The sequence below is a fragment of the Lagopus leucura genome, unplaced genomic scaffold (genome assembly GCF_019238085.1).
Source record: "Lagopus leucura isolate 7727_CA_CO unplaced genomic scaffold, USGS_WTPT01 Super-Scaffold_100039, whole genome shotgun sequence".
In the NCBI taxonomy this organism is placed as follows: Eukaryota; Metazoa; Chordata; class Aves; order Galliformes; family Phasianidae; genus Lagopus; species Lagopus leucura.
Genome location: NW_024962288.1, coordinates 2631047 through 2648107, shown reverse-complemented (window position 1 = coordinate 2648107; position 17061 = coordinate 2631047). Strand labels below are relative to the sequence as shown.

The window sequence follows — 17061 nt, the reverse complement described above, 5'->3', positions numbered from 1 at the left end:
TCGCTTCTCCCCGAGCACACAGACGTGCTGCTCTGTTAACTGCTGTGCAGCAGCAGAGGTTTATGGGTCAAATTAAACTGCACATGATGGAAGATGCTAAAATTCCTTAATAAATAGTGATGAACAAAAGCTGAGCTCGAGGGTCCTCCAAATCACCAGGTAAGGACAAGCAAGCAGCGATCAGCGCTGTTTCATCCACCTGTGGGCTTTGCGTGGCCACACCTCGCCTCGCTGCTTCTTTGGGACCTCGTTTTTAGCGCTACTGCAAACTACGACGGTACGGGATCCTGCTGTGTCACTCTGCGGGGGGCTGCGGGCTCTGTAGCTCAGCTCAGTCCTCCTCGGTCCTCCTCTGAGAGCAGAGCAGAGCCCGGAACCCGAGCGCGGCCCGCGTTGCCGCCCGGAGCGGTGCGGACGCCCAAGATGGCGGCGGGGCGGGTGTTCGCCTTCCGCGACGCGCGCTGGGCCCCGGACCCGGTGCTGGCGCCGAGCGCGGCCGTGCGCAGCCCTCAGCCGGTGCCGCTGGTGATCGACAACGGCTCTTTCCAGACGCGGGCGGGTTGGGCCGCCGCCGACCCCTCGGTCCCCACCGAGCCCCTGCTGCGGTTCCGCTCGCTGGCGGCGCGCAGCCGCGGGGCGCGCGGGGCGGCCGGCGCCGAGACGCAGGTGGGCAACGACCTGGGCAGCCCCGAGCCGCTGCGCTGGCTGCTCCGTTCGCCCTTCGACCGCAACGTGCCCGTGCAGCTGGAGCTGCAGGAGCTGCTCTTCGACCACGTCTTCCAGCGCCTGGGGATCTCCTCGCAGGTACCAGCCGTCGGGGATCGCCTCCTGAGACAGAGATTAAACGTTTGACGACTTCATGCGGTTTCCTTAACTAGAAATGTGCTCGTTTTCCATTGAAAATGTTTTGTGTGCCTAGGTAGCTTGCTGAAGCCACATAATGCAAAAGCTTTACCTAGGGCTGGACTGAATGCAGTTTCCAGTCATGCTTTGCCTCCACCTTGTATAGATTTTGGTTAATTAGGTCTTTAACTGTGGGGGTTGGAAGGGACCTCTGGAGTCCAACCCGTGTGGAAAGCAGGCTCTGTCCCGTGGCCCTGCTCCCTCATGGTGAAGTTCTTTCATGTGTTTGCATGATGGTTCCCGTGTTCCACTTACTCAGTATACCTTTAAAATCCATTTTTCTTCACATTTTGGAGTTTATACCTTGGTTGATTTAGTAGGGGGAACCCACCTGTAGGCAAGTACTCTCCCCTTGAGCACTGGGTGTAACGTAAGTGCTCAGTAGCCCGCACATAAAGCGTATGCTCATTGCTGTTTGGAGGAGTTGAAGCTGATCTTTAAAAAGAGGAAAGGTATCTCTGGATTTTTCTGTCCATCTTATCTTGTTTTTCCTCCTTTTCTCTTGTCTCTTACAGGGTTGCGTTGATCATCCAATAGTTTTGACAGAAGCAGTGTGCAATCCTTTGTATTCAAGGCAAATGATGTCAGAGCTCCTCTTTGAATGCTATCAAGTTCCTAAAGTGTCCTATGGTGTGGATAGCTTGTACAGCTTTTACCACAACAGGAGGCAGAACTGGCCTTGCAGTGGGTTGGTGATATCTTCAGGCTATCAGTGTACACATATTTTGCCAGTCCTAGAAGGGAGGTGAGTTCTTAGTGTCCTGATGCCTACTAGGTTCATTTTGTCAGTGGTAAAAATACCTATTCCTCTGGCATTCAGCCTTACAGCTCCCGCAGTACAAATTCTTACTAGGTCCTAATTTATATTGAAGAGCAATATACTACTCCAGTTGAATTTTGAATTGAAGAATCAATGCTGTCCTGGTGTATATTTTAGTTTCATACTTAAAAAGTAGGTGAGGATATCTGTCCTAAGTACGACCTGGCAACAACAACAAAAAAAAAAGTGTTAGGTTTTAAAGTTGCTTTGGGAAAAAAAAAAAAAGCACTCTGTGAGATTTCTACAGTCCTCCAGACTTTCATCATTCTGTTTATTTGGCCCCATTGCTCAGGTTTTGTTCAGTTTTGCTTTGTTTTTTTGTAATCCTTACTGCAGGAAGAGGCTTGATGACATCTGGCAAAGGCTTCCAATTGTAAGGCTCAGACCTAGCCAACTGGGAATCATACGTAGGCCAGAGGGGCTACTTTTAGCTTCCCAGAATCATAGCTTCCCTTCTTAAAGTAGAACAATATCTTTTTGTTGCCATAGCTAAAATTATTTGCTTTCTTGTTTGTTAATTTGTTTGCTTTTTAAAACAGAGCCTTCCAGAATTGCATCTGCAAGCAATAATGCAGTGCTTAGGGCTGCTGTCTGAAAAAACCAAAAGATGTGTTAAGACTTCCAAGTTCTTAAAATATTTACTCATAAGTATCTCCCCACTTGACCATGTTAAAATGATAGCGCTGAATAGAACAGGAGGTCTCTTTCACAGTGAACTGCTCTTCAGTTTCGGTTGTTTCTCTTGGACTTCCAGGTTGGATGCTAAAAACTGCAAGCGTATCAATCTTGGAGGCTGTCAGGCAGCTGTGTACCTGCAGCGCCTCCTCCAGCTGAAGTACCCCGGGCACTTTGCTGCCATCACTCTCAGTCGCATGGAGGAAATACTTCATGAGCACAGCTACATTGCGGAGGACTATACAGAAGGTAGAACCAGCAGTAACTTCTTGTACTGATCAGTAGTGCTCACTGAACCTTGGTTCTGCGCCCCTTTATCCCTTGATCAGGTTCTACTTGGATTCAGGTACAAAAGCTCCACTGCTGTTTTATTTTTCTTAGGAGGGTTCTGTAATCCATTACGTGTGAGAAGCTTATTAGCAGTTTGAGTTCTGCAGGAGTTCGTGAAACAAGATTGAATTTTAGAAATCTGTTCCTTGTTAGTTCAGACTTCTTTGTGAGTGATAGATTTCTACAGATGTCAGAATGAATTTATTTTATTAGTAATTTTACTCTGTGCTTCCAACAGAAAGCTCAGATGGTTGGGATTGTTTCTGACCACGTTTCTCCCCTGTGGGTGTTTTTGCATATCTGTTTTAAGGTTTCCAAAATTGCTGAGGAGAGTTCTCATGACTTCTTTGTGAATTAATGAAGTTCTAAAATCTCCATGACAATTTTCAAGTAGTGGCCACAGAGTAGTGTTTTCTTCAATTTATCACATGCAAAAGAGCCTGCGGTGGTTTTAAACATGTGAGAGCTCTCAAATTGGAAAGAGAGAAGAGGCTGCATGCTTCCCACTTCTCAGTGCTTTGCTTCGTCCTGGAGAAGAGAGTGCTAAGAACCGTTTGTGCTGAGTGTGACTTAAAGGCAGTTCTCTGAGGAGGCAGCTAAATAACTCTTGGAGTGACTGCCAAGAAGTGGGCAGAATCCTGGGCTGGATTGTTGCCTGTGTTCTCCTAAGTCTGAACGTGGCTTGGAGCATGTACAGAGTGTGAATCATCCTGTTCAACCTGCCAAAATGGTTCTTTTACTTCTCAAATATTTAGAACTACAGAAGTGGCGCTCACCAGAGTACTATGAGAACAACGTGCACAAGATGCAGCTGCCCTTCTCTAACAAACTCCTGGGGAGCACTCTGACATCAGAAGAAAAGCAGGAGAGGCGGCAGCAGCAGTTACGTAGACTTCAGGAACTCAATGCACGTCGTAGAGAAGAGAAGCTGCAGCTGGACCAGGAGAGGCTGGACAGGCTGCTCTATGTACAGGTAATGATGGCAGTTTTTTGTCAAGTCTCCTGGGAGATGTGCAGGCTGCCCTCACAGCTTTTCTAGAAAGTCCTGCATCGCTGTAAAGAAGCTGTAACCATCCTCTGCCTTTTCTGATAGGAGATCTCTGAGGTTACTCACAGAATAAAAAGAATTGATGCAGGAGATACCTGCAAGTTCTGAATAGCGCTTTTTTGGTGAGGTATTTTGAATGCTGCAGAGCCTGCACATTCAGAGTCTGCCATAACAAGGGCAAGGTATGCATATGTAGCTAGTGTGTGTTTGATTACCATGTATCATCCATCACAGCCTGCTCTGATCTGTCTGTAGGAACTTCTGGAAGATGGTCAAATGGATCAATTCCACAAAGCTTTAGTGGAGCTGAACATGGACTCTGCAGAGGAACTTCAGTCTTACATCAACAAGTTGAGCCTGGCCATTGAACAGACAAAACAAAAAATCCTACAGGCAGAAGTCAATATCGAAGTGGATGTTGTGGACAGCAAACCAGAGGTATGTTTTCTCCAAGTTAATCTGATTCTAATCTCTGTGAGAGTTAAGTTTCTGTCTTAAAGTGTTCTCTATCTGTAAGTATCTGTATTATTGATGGGTTAAGGTTTCCCTTTAACATGCTTCTTGCTGATTTGGCAGCTGCTCCTCCTGTTTGGGGCCTTCCAATGCAGTTACAGAAATTTGGAGTTATGAGTGTTTAAGAGTATGCCCAAGATCAGTAACCCTTCTTGCACTGTGTTCTGGGATGTATCTTACAGTTTGATTTCTTACAATTCTAAGCACAATCTCTAGGCTTGCTGACACTGGTTAAAGTGCACAGTTATATAAAGTCAGTAAGCTTCCTCAAAGACTTCAACTGGGGAAGAAAGGAAACAGCCCTAAAAGATAAGATCATCTGAAGATACAACTGCTTCCATTTGTACTTATTCCTGGCAGCATATGCAAGTCAGCATTCTTGCTGAAGGATGGCTTGCTTACAGGGTTGTAAATGGCAGCAGGTAACATATTGATCTTGTTTGTACTGCAAGCTAACTCCTGTCTTTACTTTTGCATTACTTTTGCTGAAATAATCTATAATGCATCAGGTCCACTTTTTGCTTTTTTAAGAAAATTGATGACATTGGACTGTAAGTACTTGAGTTTTAAGTTGTTACAGTAGTAGGTCAGACTATCCTTAAATATTTGTAATGTAGCATTAAAGGTATGGAACTGTTAGGCTTTAAAAAACATTTGTCTGCCTTTCTGTTCTTTGCTTTCAGATGCGGAGAACTTTATGGTAAGCAGCCAACCCTTTGGTTTGTTTAGGGTATGGTTCTGGTGCAGTCAAGCAGCATGCTTTATTCTTTTTACTCAGATATAAAAGGTTGAGTGCTAGGCTTGGTTGTTGGAGTTTTCTCTGAGAAGAGAAAGTTACTTTCTGTTTTGCCCAGCACATAGCAGCTGCTTCTAAGGGATGGTCCAAATCTATTTCTACGCTTGCTTTTAATTGCCTCGCAAGTCACAGAAGATCATTTTCGGTTTTATCTGTCTATGCTCAGGAAGAGTTGGAGAAGAAAACACAAGAATGAAGCGTGGAGGAGAGTGATGCCAGAAAGAGCATGTTTTATATAGAACCTGGGACATAGCCAAAAGTAGCCAGTGAGATGGTTCTACTGGGTTCTATCCTTATCAGGAAAGTTTGTGTAAGAATCAGAATGAATGCATGTGAGCCAAATGGGGTTATGGTGGATTTCACCAGCATTCTAGAAAGAGGTGAATGTCAGTGGGCTGCTTGTAGCTCTGCCAGGTGGCTGTGCCTAAGTTCCAACACGTCTGTTTTGGATCAGACGCTCCTCTTGTTTACAAGGTGTAGTCTCAAATGTTGGAATAAATTGGCAAGCCCTTTTTGTTTGGTCTGGGCTTTGTGTGAAAGCTTACAGCTACCAGTGAATCCATTTGTGAAGATAAACCATCTCTGTGGCTGTGTGAAGGAGCTAAAAGCTAATTCTGTTGTCTTGGGGTCTGCGCCAGCTCTTCTGCTGTATTCTGCTTTTCTCTGTTGTTGTTCTTTGTTATTTCTTGTTCTTTAGAGGACAGAAATGTTGGAAATAATCTCTTTAGTTTGTGTTCACAATGCGCACATCTTCAATTTGGAGTAGTTGCCTGTCTTTTAAATGAGATAAATGAGATGTTCAGAAGGTTTAAATGTTCTAGCTTTATCTCATCCTGCTATTGCTTTCTAAATGTTGTAACAAATGTTTACCTTAAAAGGCAAAACCAGATATTTAGTGATGAAATTAAAAATCTACTTCATTATAATGAAGGAATAAATGAGATAATAAAATAATTGCTCCTTCACAACAGTGTTCTGTGATCTGGAGTGATGCTTTTCATTAGGAAGGAGCTTTGGGAGCAGCTTTCATGTCTGTGTAAAATGCAAGGAGTTTTTTTTATATCCCATGTGCAAATGCTAACCAGTTACAAGTAGGCAACTGTCAAAAACCGTGCTAGCTTTTTAGCTAGCAAATATTTGTTTTCCAGTCCCACACAAGCAAAGCAGGGAATTAAATGGTAATTATAGAATGGTTAGAGGTGCTGGGAGAGCACCAAGTTTCAGCCAACTTTAAAAGCTATTTTAATAAGCTTTAGTATGTTATTATGCTAACAGGGTCCTGGCATTCAACCTGTTGACTAAGGCTTTTAATTTCTGAGCTGGCTTCAAGATAAAATAATAAAGAAGTCTGAAAGTGCTTAGTTTTTATTCTTTGAGTGTAGTTTTCCACTCGTGTTTTAGGGGTTGTCATCATTCTGATCTTTGTCTTCAGTGCTGAGGAGCAACATTTATTTCCAAGGATGGTAGAGAGTTTGGATGTGCAGGAATCAGGGGTAATTTTCTGAACGTGTCACCAGAACTGGTTTTGTGCGTGTGCTTAGCTCATCTGGGCTAACAGATCTGAACATTCTGTTTCCAGACCCCTGACTTGGATCCACTCGGCAGCGAGCAGTCACTGGAAGATGTTGAAAGTATTAATGAGTTTGAACCTTTATTTGCTGAGGAACAACCTGAAGCTGAGAAGCCTGTTGCTGCAGTGCAGGTTTGACTTCAATACCTGCAGCTTATGTCAGGGGTTGCTGCCTGCTGTTTGTTTGACTGTTTCTCCAAATACAAACAGTGCTTTCTGTTTGTAAAAGAGATTCTTAACCCTCTGAACTGTGCACAAGGCAGGAGTCCTCGCAGTCATGACTGATGGTTTGAGCATGAGTACACCCAGTCAGCTCTCTGCACGTTGTAGCAGTGCCATGTTCTTAGGGAAGCAGTCCTGCTTAAGCTTTTGTGTGTGACTCATAGCCTGTATCACAGTCCAGTGTGAACAAAACTTTCAGTTTGTGAAACTGAGCTTTAGAACTGGTAACAAATCAGCTTTAGGAGTGGTAACAAATAAGGAAAAAAAAAAAAGAGTCAATTTTCTGTATCCTTCTGGAACCTTTTGCAGCATGGTATTTTCTATGAGAGAATATCATGATCTTTTTAGTAGAGAATTCTCTGGAATCTTTGCTTCCTTTGTTCTCTAGTGTAATTTTCTACTTTTCAATCTCCTGTTTCTAAAGCCCGTGTTTAACCTGGCAGAATACCACCAACTTTTTCTTGGCACTGAAAGAATAAGGGCTCCAGAGATCATCTTCCAGCCCTCCCTGATAGGAGAAGACCAAACTGGTATAGCAGAAACGATGCAGTATGTCCTCGAAAGGTGAGTTCACAGAGATACTGGGCACCTTCTTCAAACAAGCCTTTGTTTGGTTACCAGCTTTTGCAATACTTGTTATTTAACAGTGCCCTGAGAAAGTATGTTTGAGTAGCTCTTTTTTGTCAGGCTTGAGGTTAGAGATGAAGGTTAGAGATGCCTTTCTGTTCTGAAAACCACATCTAAGTTTCTGGTCATCTGAGTCAATGGTCTTCAAACTCTTTCAGGCATTCACTCATATTTATTAAAAATTTTAAACTGTCAATATATGTGTATTTATTTATAAATTAGATACATGTGCTACTCAACTAGCAGGTATACATTGTAAAATAAAGTAGAAGTTGAAAAAGGATATGACAAAGGTTGAATATCAGTGTTACAAAAACTAGTTTTGGGCCCCTCTCCACAGCAAAGATACTGAGTTGAAGCAATGCATTCAGTGAAGAGTGGCAAAGCTGGTGAAGGAACTATAAAATGACATGAGAGATGGCAGAGGGAACTGAATTTAACTGGAGGAGTCTGAAGGCAGACATTGCTCTCTGTGACTGCTTGAAACAAGGCTGCAGCATGGGGGCTGTTGGTCTGTTTTGCAGCAAGTGGTGGGACACAAAGAAATGGCCTGCAGTTGTGCCAGGGAGGCTTAGATGAGATATTGGGAAGAATTCATTTGTGGAAGGGTGGATAGGCATTGGGGCACTGTGTGAACTGGTGAAATTGCCATCCCTGGAGGTACTTCAGAGGTGTGTGGATGTTGTGCTTTGGGGGTTGGAGATTTGTGACCCTTGAGGTCTCTTCCAACCCTGGCCGTTCTGTGATTCTGTGACATGGTTTAGTTGTGAACTTGGCAGTGTTAGGCTGATGCTTGGACTTGATAATGGTAAAATCACTGAGCTTGGAAGAGATCCTTATGGTTCTGTGAAAGTGACTTTCTTCCCATGCAGCAGTGCTTTGTCCTGCACACATCCTGCTTTGAAGACCTCTGATCCAAATTGTTGTGGGCTAAACAAAGAACCCTTGTAAATACCTATCACTTACAACATAAGGTATCAGTCTCTGTACGACCAAAGTCAGTGATGTTTGTAAGTTATCGAACTCTAGGAGTATATGAGATTACATTTTCTGGAAAGAAAGAACTCCAGCTCTACTGAAGTGTTGATTTATGAGGATACAGTTCAGAGTGCTTTGAGGATTTTCTTCTGCCACCCCCTAAATTTACAGAACCTAATGAACACAGGGTTTCATGCCTGTGAGGTGGAGAAAATTTCTCAAAGTGTGAATCTTGAAGACAAACTGTTTCTCCCTCGTAGCTGTTCAGTTCAGAGAAGTAATGTTCCTGAAAAAAGACAGAATTTGTGGGTTTTTTCCTCCTTGTAGGTATTCAAAAGAGCAACAAGCTGTTCTTGTGCAGAATGTTTTTCTTACTGGTGGAAATGCAATGTACCCCGGACTAAAGGCCAGAGTCCAGAAAGAACTCCTCGAAATGAGGCCATTCCAGTCATCTTTTCAGGTATGCACACTGATAGAATGTTTTCATGAACATCCTGTTCATCTGTGTTTAAAAAATATTTCAGGCTGGGAGAAGTACAGAGCGGGTGTCCTCAGAGCATGGGAATGGAGAACACTTGTTTTATGGCGAGGCAGATGGCAGCTTTTGACCTAAGAGCATGAGGGTGGAAGAATGATGCACTTGGTCTTTGTGAATACGTTAGGAAGAGTAGAAGTGCCTTGGAAGAGTTTCTTCAGCTGAAGGGCTGTGCACCCACAAGAAAGCACGTTTGGCCAAATGTCTGCAAATTGGGGCAGTTACTTTCTGAAACAAGCAGCCTTTGTTAGGAGTCATTGCTGGGAAAAAGTGTGCTCATTTGAAAATGAAGTTACTTGGTATACTTACATCTAAAGATTATCTGGAATAGCAAGAAAAGTGTCTTAAAAACCTATGAAAAATAAGAGTTTTCTTTCCATTAAAATGTTCTGTGCTGTGGTTCTATCAGAAATGTGTCATTTCACAGATATTATTTATGGTGCTTAGAGTGCCTAGTTCAGCCAGCTTATAGCTGCAGCAGGAAGCATTTTATGCTACAGTAATAAGAATAATTTAAATGGGAGCATGAATCTCCTCCAGAAGAAAAAAGAGCACGTGGAAAGCACATGTGTAGTCTTTTTCCCACAGTGTGATTTCTTGGCTTGCAGAATTCCACCTTGCTACTTCAGGCAAGTAGGAAATGTTGCTGAGCACTTGATGCTTGTTTTGCATTACCATGAGCTGCTAGTGCTGTTGGTTGTGAGCGTGATGCATGCATGTGCTCTGGAAGCTGTAGAAACTCAGCAGTTTCGTGGAGGATTGATCTGAAGGAGAAAACATGCTTCAGACCATTTCCTAACACTGCTTCCAGAAGCACTGAATTACCAGCTCAAACTTTAGAAATTGTGATTTGCATTGTAACCAGGGTGAAAAGAGCTTTTCTCTCCTGTGTTCAGATCTTAAACAAGCTGGGATTGTCCTGCATTTGATGTTGTTGTCTTTTCCTTCCAGGTTCACCTTGCTTCCAGTCCCATTTTAGATGCCTGGTACGGGGCTCGGGATTGGGCAGTGGAGCACATGACCCGTGAGGAAGGTTGGATTACCAGAAAAGACTATGAAGAAAAAGGGGGAGAATACCTCAAGGAGCACTGTGCCTCCAATGTCTACGTGCCCATTCGCCTTCCAAAGCAGGCCCCAAGGACTACAGAGGCATTAGCACCCAGCAGGGCCCTGGCAGCTGGTCCAGGCAATCCTTGTGAGCAGGCGTAGGAGTGATGAGCTTTTGTCACAGTCCCTCCTGTGGAGGTAACAGTGCAAGGAATAAAGCTAATGCTCTGCAGCCTGAGCTGTGTGTGGAGCACAGGCCTTGTTGGCTGCTCTGAGAGTGCAAAGCATCTCATCTGTTGCTTGAAAGAGATGTACTGCTCTAGAGCTGGAGCGATTGTAATGGGTTGTGCTGCTTCTGCATAGCACGGGGATGTGAATCAACAAGGAGGAACGCAGGAGAAATACATTCCAGAGGAGAATACTGTCTTATGAACTTCTATAATAAGACTCGGGGTTATTTGAAAATGTTTGTGGATATTTTTTAATTAAAATGTACTGGTTGTATACTGCTCTCATTGCACAGTGCAGAAGCTGGGCTTGCATTACACGAGTCAGCCCAGCAGGTGTCTCCATTGCTCGCTGCAGAGAGCTGTTGCGAAGCTGTGCTGGAGGGGCTGCTCGGCCTCCTCCTGAGGCCCTCTGGGCTCGTCCTCATTGATGTCCATCTTGCTACCTGCTTCTGGTAAACCACTGCACGATCAGTGGGATTTCAGACACTTTCTGAATTTGTCAGCTGCTGGCATCTTGGTTAAAAGTAGAGGTCTGATCACACAGCATGGCTCAGCTGTAAAGAAAGAGCTCTCCTTAAAGCACAGACCAGGAGGAATGCAGTCCTGTGAAGTCTGTATGTGATTTTGTAGGAGTGAGGGCTGAGCAGGGCAGCTCTCAACAGGTGTGGCTCTGCTCTTTGAAAGCTGGCTGGGAGCACCTGCATATTACAGAGCATGTTGCAGCTGATCTGTAGCTATATTTCATGGTACACAGTGCAGTGGTTTCTCCATTAGAAGCCTCTTGGTAGCACGTTCTCCTGAAGCCATTAGTGTCGGTCATATTATTACAGTGGTGGGAAAGAGGACAGATCATGCCCTAGCAGAAGTCCCTTGCCACTCCTAATGTGGTCTCACAGTTCTAGAAAGGGGGCCAACATGAGTGTAGTCAGGATTGTTAGATGCCTCTGAGGGTCAGGTTTACCTTTTGACTTAAAGTGCTTCTGAACTGCTGGCAGTGTGACTAAATCAGAGTAGGGGGTGGTCACTGAAAGACTTGTTAGCAATAAAGCGAACTTTTTGCTTTATCACTGTGTTTCAGAGATCTGAGCTCTTTAATGAGTACAGTAATAAGCATGTATTTGAGTGGTTGTGTTTTTCAGCCAGGCCCCTGTCCTGCACAACATACTCCAGATGAAATGTAACTGAAGATCCGTTTCTCACACTGAACAACTTGCTGTTGCTTTCCCAAAAGAATAATCAGTGCTAAATGCTGGACTGAAATCTAAGCAGACACCAGCAGTTTAGCGAGAGCCCTGAACTGTTAGGCTGGAAAAAGTAAGACTATGAGGAAAATATCCGGGCCATAATTGGTATCAGGAGGGTAAGCAGGTGGTGGCTTACAGTCAGTCCCGTGAGAGCTGCAGAGCATTGAGATAAGTTATCTTGCTGAGCCAAAACAAAGGGTGTGAGATGAGGATTGATGCTGAAGTGTTGAGTTTATTGCCATAGGATGTGATACACACATCTGATAGCAAAAATCTCAACCAGACCTGTGATTTTAAGAGAAGGTGAGTGTCCAGCTCTGAGGTCCTGCACACTGAGGTCGCAGCTGTGTGCAGAAGTTACACATGTTCATATATTGCTCAGGGAGTGTAGTGGGGGAAGTGGTATGGAGCTGCTCTGCTGCCTGGTTCCTGAGGCACCTGGCACTGGTTTCTCCCTCTGGTCTCAACTGGTTGGAGGGAGGGAGGAGGAAAAGGGAACCTGCTGCCTCTAGCTAGGACCAGCAATCCAGATTTGAGGCTATCCCTAGCTGCCTCCAGGCCTACTGCTTTTCAGGAACATTAAGGCAGTTTGAGGTGTTCAAAGAATGTGGAAAAGCATGCTGTGCTGAAATGCAGAAATGTTACACCCCACCAAAGCGCCTCTTTTGGTTTTGTTTGTGTCAGTGAGCTGGGCAGGGTGGTGTCCCACGGTTGTCTGACCCCTTTCTGACCCATCTCTAGCTATCACGATAGGCACAATGCTCATGATGTTCAATATCTGGAGTAGTAACACTGCTCTAAATGCTTGGCCAAACTGTTCCAACCATTCTGCTTATTAATTGAAAGTAGAGCTGTCTAATGCAGTAAGGAGTTGCCAAGTCAGCTGCTTTGACTGCTTCAAGGAAGCATGATTTTATAATCTTATAAATATTAGCTATTAATTTGCTACTTTATCCCTGTAACAACTGGAGTATCTAATGAACTTGGGCAATACAATTGCAGTCACAAGCTGTGCAAAATATGCTGGTGTCACTTAATTGCTTGGAGTAGCAATGTTAAAAGGGTGGATGTTGGAAAACAGGATTGATTTTACTTGCTGAAGTTTGCTTCCCTGATTTGTTGTGCTGAGGTGCTGCGTGAGTGGTGGTGGCACAAAGGTTGAATGAGTGTGTGGTGCTGAGGGCAGGAGGAAGCAGTGTTGGTTTTGGCAGTACTGTTAGTTGAAGTTCTCCTGGATGCCCACCGTGGTGATGTTTCTGTGGCAAGGTTTTCTCATGCCTGTGTGAAGAGTTTGGTGTCAGTTTTCCATATCACTGATGTAGGGTGCACCAAACCCAGAGGGGGCTTGGAACCTTCCTCCTGTGTGCTTTGGCTTATGCCACCTAAAGGAGGAGGGGGCCAGTAAGGTGCCTTCCTGGCTTTTTCTGATGGGTGTCTGGCTGTGTGGGGAGCTATAGGAGGAATTGTTACTGGAGGGGAAAAAATACAGCTCTGTGGACAGGAAAGTGCAGGTGATGTCACTGTGAGAGCCTTTGGCAAGTGCTCAGTGGGCTGAGTAGAGCTGCTGTGTAGGCAGCCTCGTGGTCAGCAGTGTGTTTATCCTCACAGGTGTCCTGCAAGCTGACAAGTGAGGTTGCCAGCCTGAGTTGGTGGAGTGGTCTGTAGCTGGTCCTCAGTACTTGAGGTTTAAAGCAGCCCACAACCTTATTATGCAACCGAGTTACTGTCTAATTCAGGTCAAAGAATACAAAAGTACAAGTTGCAATTTGTCAGGCTTGGTGAGCTTGGTCTATTTAATCTAAACGGAGCTCAAACTGGGTTCCACCTTTCACAGGGTCCCTAAGATCTGCTCGGAGTGGAAACACCACGTCAGTGAGGAGCCCTGGAGACTAAACGTGGGGCACGTGTCCCACGTCCCAGATTTCTGCTTGGGCTGTGTGCAGGGCTTGCTGCTGGTCTTCAAGGCTTCTTATGTTTCCTGTGCCACGACGACTTCAAACACAAACCATTCTTTGCTAAATCTCCGCCAGGACACCAAGGTTGGAACTCTTTGCTGCAATTATTAATCTCCAAAATAGTTAATGATGTGCTGGGTAAGACAGCATTTCAGAAGAAAGAGGAGATGCCTGTGAACTGTCACTTAAAATTTAGGATTATCCCTCCAGTGACAGCCTGCAGTGATCATGTAGCAGCTGGGTGTAAAGCAGAACTTCTGAAGCTTGTGTGGGATGAGCAGGGGAAGGCAGACTGCTGTAATGGATTTAATGTTATCCCCCAAGTCAGGTGGTGGGATTTCCACCCTGGTTCAACATGTCAGGCACAGAGCAGCTGCTCTGAGTCCCATCTTTCACTCCCACTGCCAGTCCTTGCACATGAGCTTCAACAAAACTGCCTGCTCTAATGGTCTGAGTGGTTCAGACTGCGGTTTGCCAAGAATTCTCCACGCTGCATTTTACTCTCTCTTTGCAGATGCTCAGCTTCCCATGGTTAGCTGCTGCACACCTTTTACTCCACTTCTGAGCCCAGCCTTGGCTCTTACGACATCAAAGTGCCATCAGTTTTTGTTTTTTCTGTTTTCTTTTTAATTGCATTGTTTCTTCTATATCCTTAGGGATCTTCCCTTTTTTTGAGCAGTGGGCTTGCTTTCCATTTCCTAAGGCAGTAGAGACCATTATGAGAGTACTGGATCAAGAGCCAGGAGGCCTGCCTTCATTTTCATCTCTATTTACTCCCGACAAGCTAGTTTGTGCTTGTTAGCTTTGACCTTGCTCCTGTGCCTCTGCATCTATAACAGCAAAATGAACCCAAGAGTCATGCTGGTAGAGGCTGTTCACACTGTGTAACAGCTGCAGAAGACAGTAAGGGTGGTGGGAAGGCTGAAAAGGGGTTTGCAGGGAAGGAGGGAGGTCAGATAAAACCCAGGGGAGTAAGTCCATGTGTGCTTCATGCTCAGCTGGGCCAGGTGCAGGTAGGAGTCTTCAAAACCACTTGCTGCCTGAAGCTGGGTGAGGCGTGCAGTAGTGCAGGAATCACTCTGTACTTGTGTTCTTTTATTCTTCAGCAATTGCTGCTGAGCACTGTCAGAATATGGAACAAACTGGGTTTATGGTCTGACTCAAAAACTTTTATGCTCTCAGAATTCCTGATCTTGTGCAGGACAGGGTTACTTTACCTGTTAATTTATGTTAGGTGTGAGGTGAAGAACAAAGTGTTTTATCTTTATCTGTCAGGAAGTAAAATGAATAGAAGCGAAGTGCTGGTGGGGAAAACATCTTTCATGTTGTCAGTGAGGCTCCTTGTAGGCATCAGACTCCTGCGCTTTCAGCTCAGGCTGTTAAACCAAGAGGAAGCTCGGGGCGCTGCTCTTGGCTTCATTCAGACCCAGTGAATTCCAGAGAAGAGACCTTTTGAAAACATCGAAGCTCCCTGTGCTTGGAGGATGTGATACCTGAACTTTATTTATGGTAATAAAGCAGGAAATGGAGCCTGACTCACTGACACTTGTTCTGCAGCCTGAGCAGCAGCCTGACCCATCCGGTGAGGAGCAGCCCTGGGGGTGCCCTGAGGGCTGGCAGCGACGCGCACTGCTCCCTGCACAGCTCCAGACATAATTCTGTTTGCTCTCTGTCTTTATAATCTGTTGTCAGCACTCCAGAGGCAAAATACCTTTTCAGTGTCCCCAGCTGTTTTATAGGTTGTGTCCACAGGAACATGGATTCTGCCACAGCTTTTTAGGTTCACAGAGGGTGTTACCAGGTAGATTCCATCTGCCAGCTCTGGCTTTGAGCAGTCAGTAAGCTTCTTGCATAGCTTGTTGAGTATTAGGAAAAGCAGCTCTGATTGCTGAACGTGGCAGGGCTGCTTTTTTTTGGTCATCTTTACACTCAGTTTTATGTGCCTTGGGTTGAACACATACATTAGCAGGATGCTCCTGGCTGGTGTTGTTTTTCACCACTGCAAAATGCATTTCCAGCCCTGACCCTTAGATCACTATAATTTCATTTTCCATGCTGCAGCTTGGTTAAAATATACCCCACTCCTCCTCTCACCCCAGATTCCTGCCACATACCTGGCATTCCTTCATCTTAATGAGATGAGGGAGTGGGGGATTTCACCCTCCTGGAATTTTAGAGGAATACTAAGTGGATTTCTCATGAAAAGCTCCATTTAGGATATAAATCTCTCCAGAAGATAGCCTCACGTGGCAAACCTTGCTTTTGCTGGTAGTGGCAAGCAGTTTTTTAGCTCCTTGTTCGATCATTGTGGTGCAGGTATTGCTGTGATGGAGCGAGCTGCTGGGTGGAGGCTGAGCTCTTATCTGTGTAGGCAGGGCACTGGGCACCTCCTGCTGCTGGCACTCGGCCTTCCTGCTGGGTGCTGTGATCTGCCCAAACTCTCTATTGCTTTATTTTGCCTTGTCTATGTGGAAAATGTTCACTGTCAAATGAAAATAGTTTTGTTCCAGGCTTGGCCATGAATTTACTCTACGGATCATGAAGCTGTGTTGGACCAGTTTCCTGCAGCTGACCCAGGAGGTGTTGGGCAGTGGTGTCCCACGGCAGCAGGAGCACACTGTTTGTCACAGCGCTCGCTGATGGTGGCCTTGCTGAGGCTGGTGTGCTGCAGCCACCTGGAGATGCTCAGTCCCTGCTGCAGGGAGGCTCCACATGTTCACACATAGCAGTGACAGTGGTCCCAGCTGCCTGGAGTAGTTTCAGGACTGCCCTGGAGCACTTGCATCCCTGTAGGGATGGAGCAGGAGTGGTGTGTGTACAACAGGAAGAGGAGGCTGCCAATAATGACAGCTGGCTGATGCTGGGTAAGCAGTGAGGCACGGAAATGCAGTGTGCCCAGAGCTGTCTGCGTGGGATCCAGCTCCATCACAGGGCTCTGCCCCGTCCCACGTGTCAGGATGGATTAAAGAATACAAATCACAGAGCTCAGCGTGCAGGTGGATGTTGGAGCGGCAGCACCACGCTGTGCCATGAGCTTCTGCCATGGAGGTGCTGTGAATGTGCTGCAGTCTGTGAGGACGCTGCTGTGATGAGCCCTGTGCTGTGCAGCTCTGTTCTGGAGCCCCGCGGGGTGTGAGGGCTGTGGCTGCTTTCATCCTGCTCCACGCGGCAGGCGGCCACGGGTGTCCTGCTGCAGGAGGAACGGGGGAGAGGAAAGCTTTGATTCCCAGCGATGGACACCACGGTGCTCGGGATGGAAGGAATCGGGGCCGGGGGCTCCTGCTTTGCTTTTATCCTTTGTGACTGGGAAGTTGTTGTGGGAACGGCTGTGACCTCTCCTCCGGCTTTGTTTGTGCTCCCTGGCTGATATTGTTCACAGCAGCTTTGATATGCAGCCGGGGGGGGCGGGCCGGCGGAGCTGGAAAAGCTAAGCCTGGCTGCCCGCTGCATGCTGCGGCCTGGCAGGAGGTGCCCCTGAGCTCGGATAGAGCTCCCCGTGCCCTGGGGAGGGCAGTTGAGCTGTGTGCCATCACGGGCTGTCCTTGGGGTGCTGACGTGCTCAGCATCT

At 45.9% G+C, this 17061-nt stretch overlaps 1 protein-coding gene across 1 annotated transcript; it reads left to right on the top strand.

Annotated features, from left to right (window-relative positions):
* The first annotated feature begins 423 nt into the window (after nt 1-423).
* Nucleotides 424-10568, top strand: ACTR5 (actin related protein 5). The gene is made up of 9 exons (XM_042883682.1): nt 424-804; nt 1419-1648; nt 2478-2647; nt 3484-3701; nt 4032-4214; nt 6665-6787; nt 7302-7441; nt 8810-8942; nt 9969-10568. The coding sequence occupies exons 1-9, from the start codon at nt 424-426 to the stop codon at nt 10224-10226; spliced, it is 1836 nt and encodes a 611-aa protein (XP_042739616.1). The 3' UTR covers nt 10227-10568.
* Nucleotides 10569-17061: the final 6493 nt, after the last annotated feature.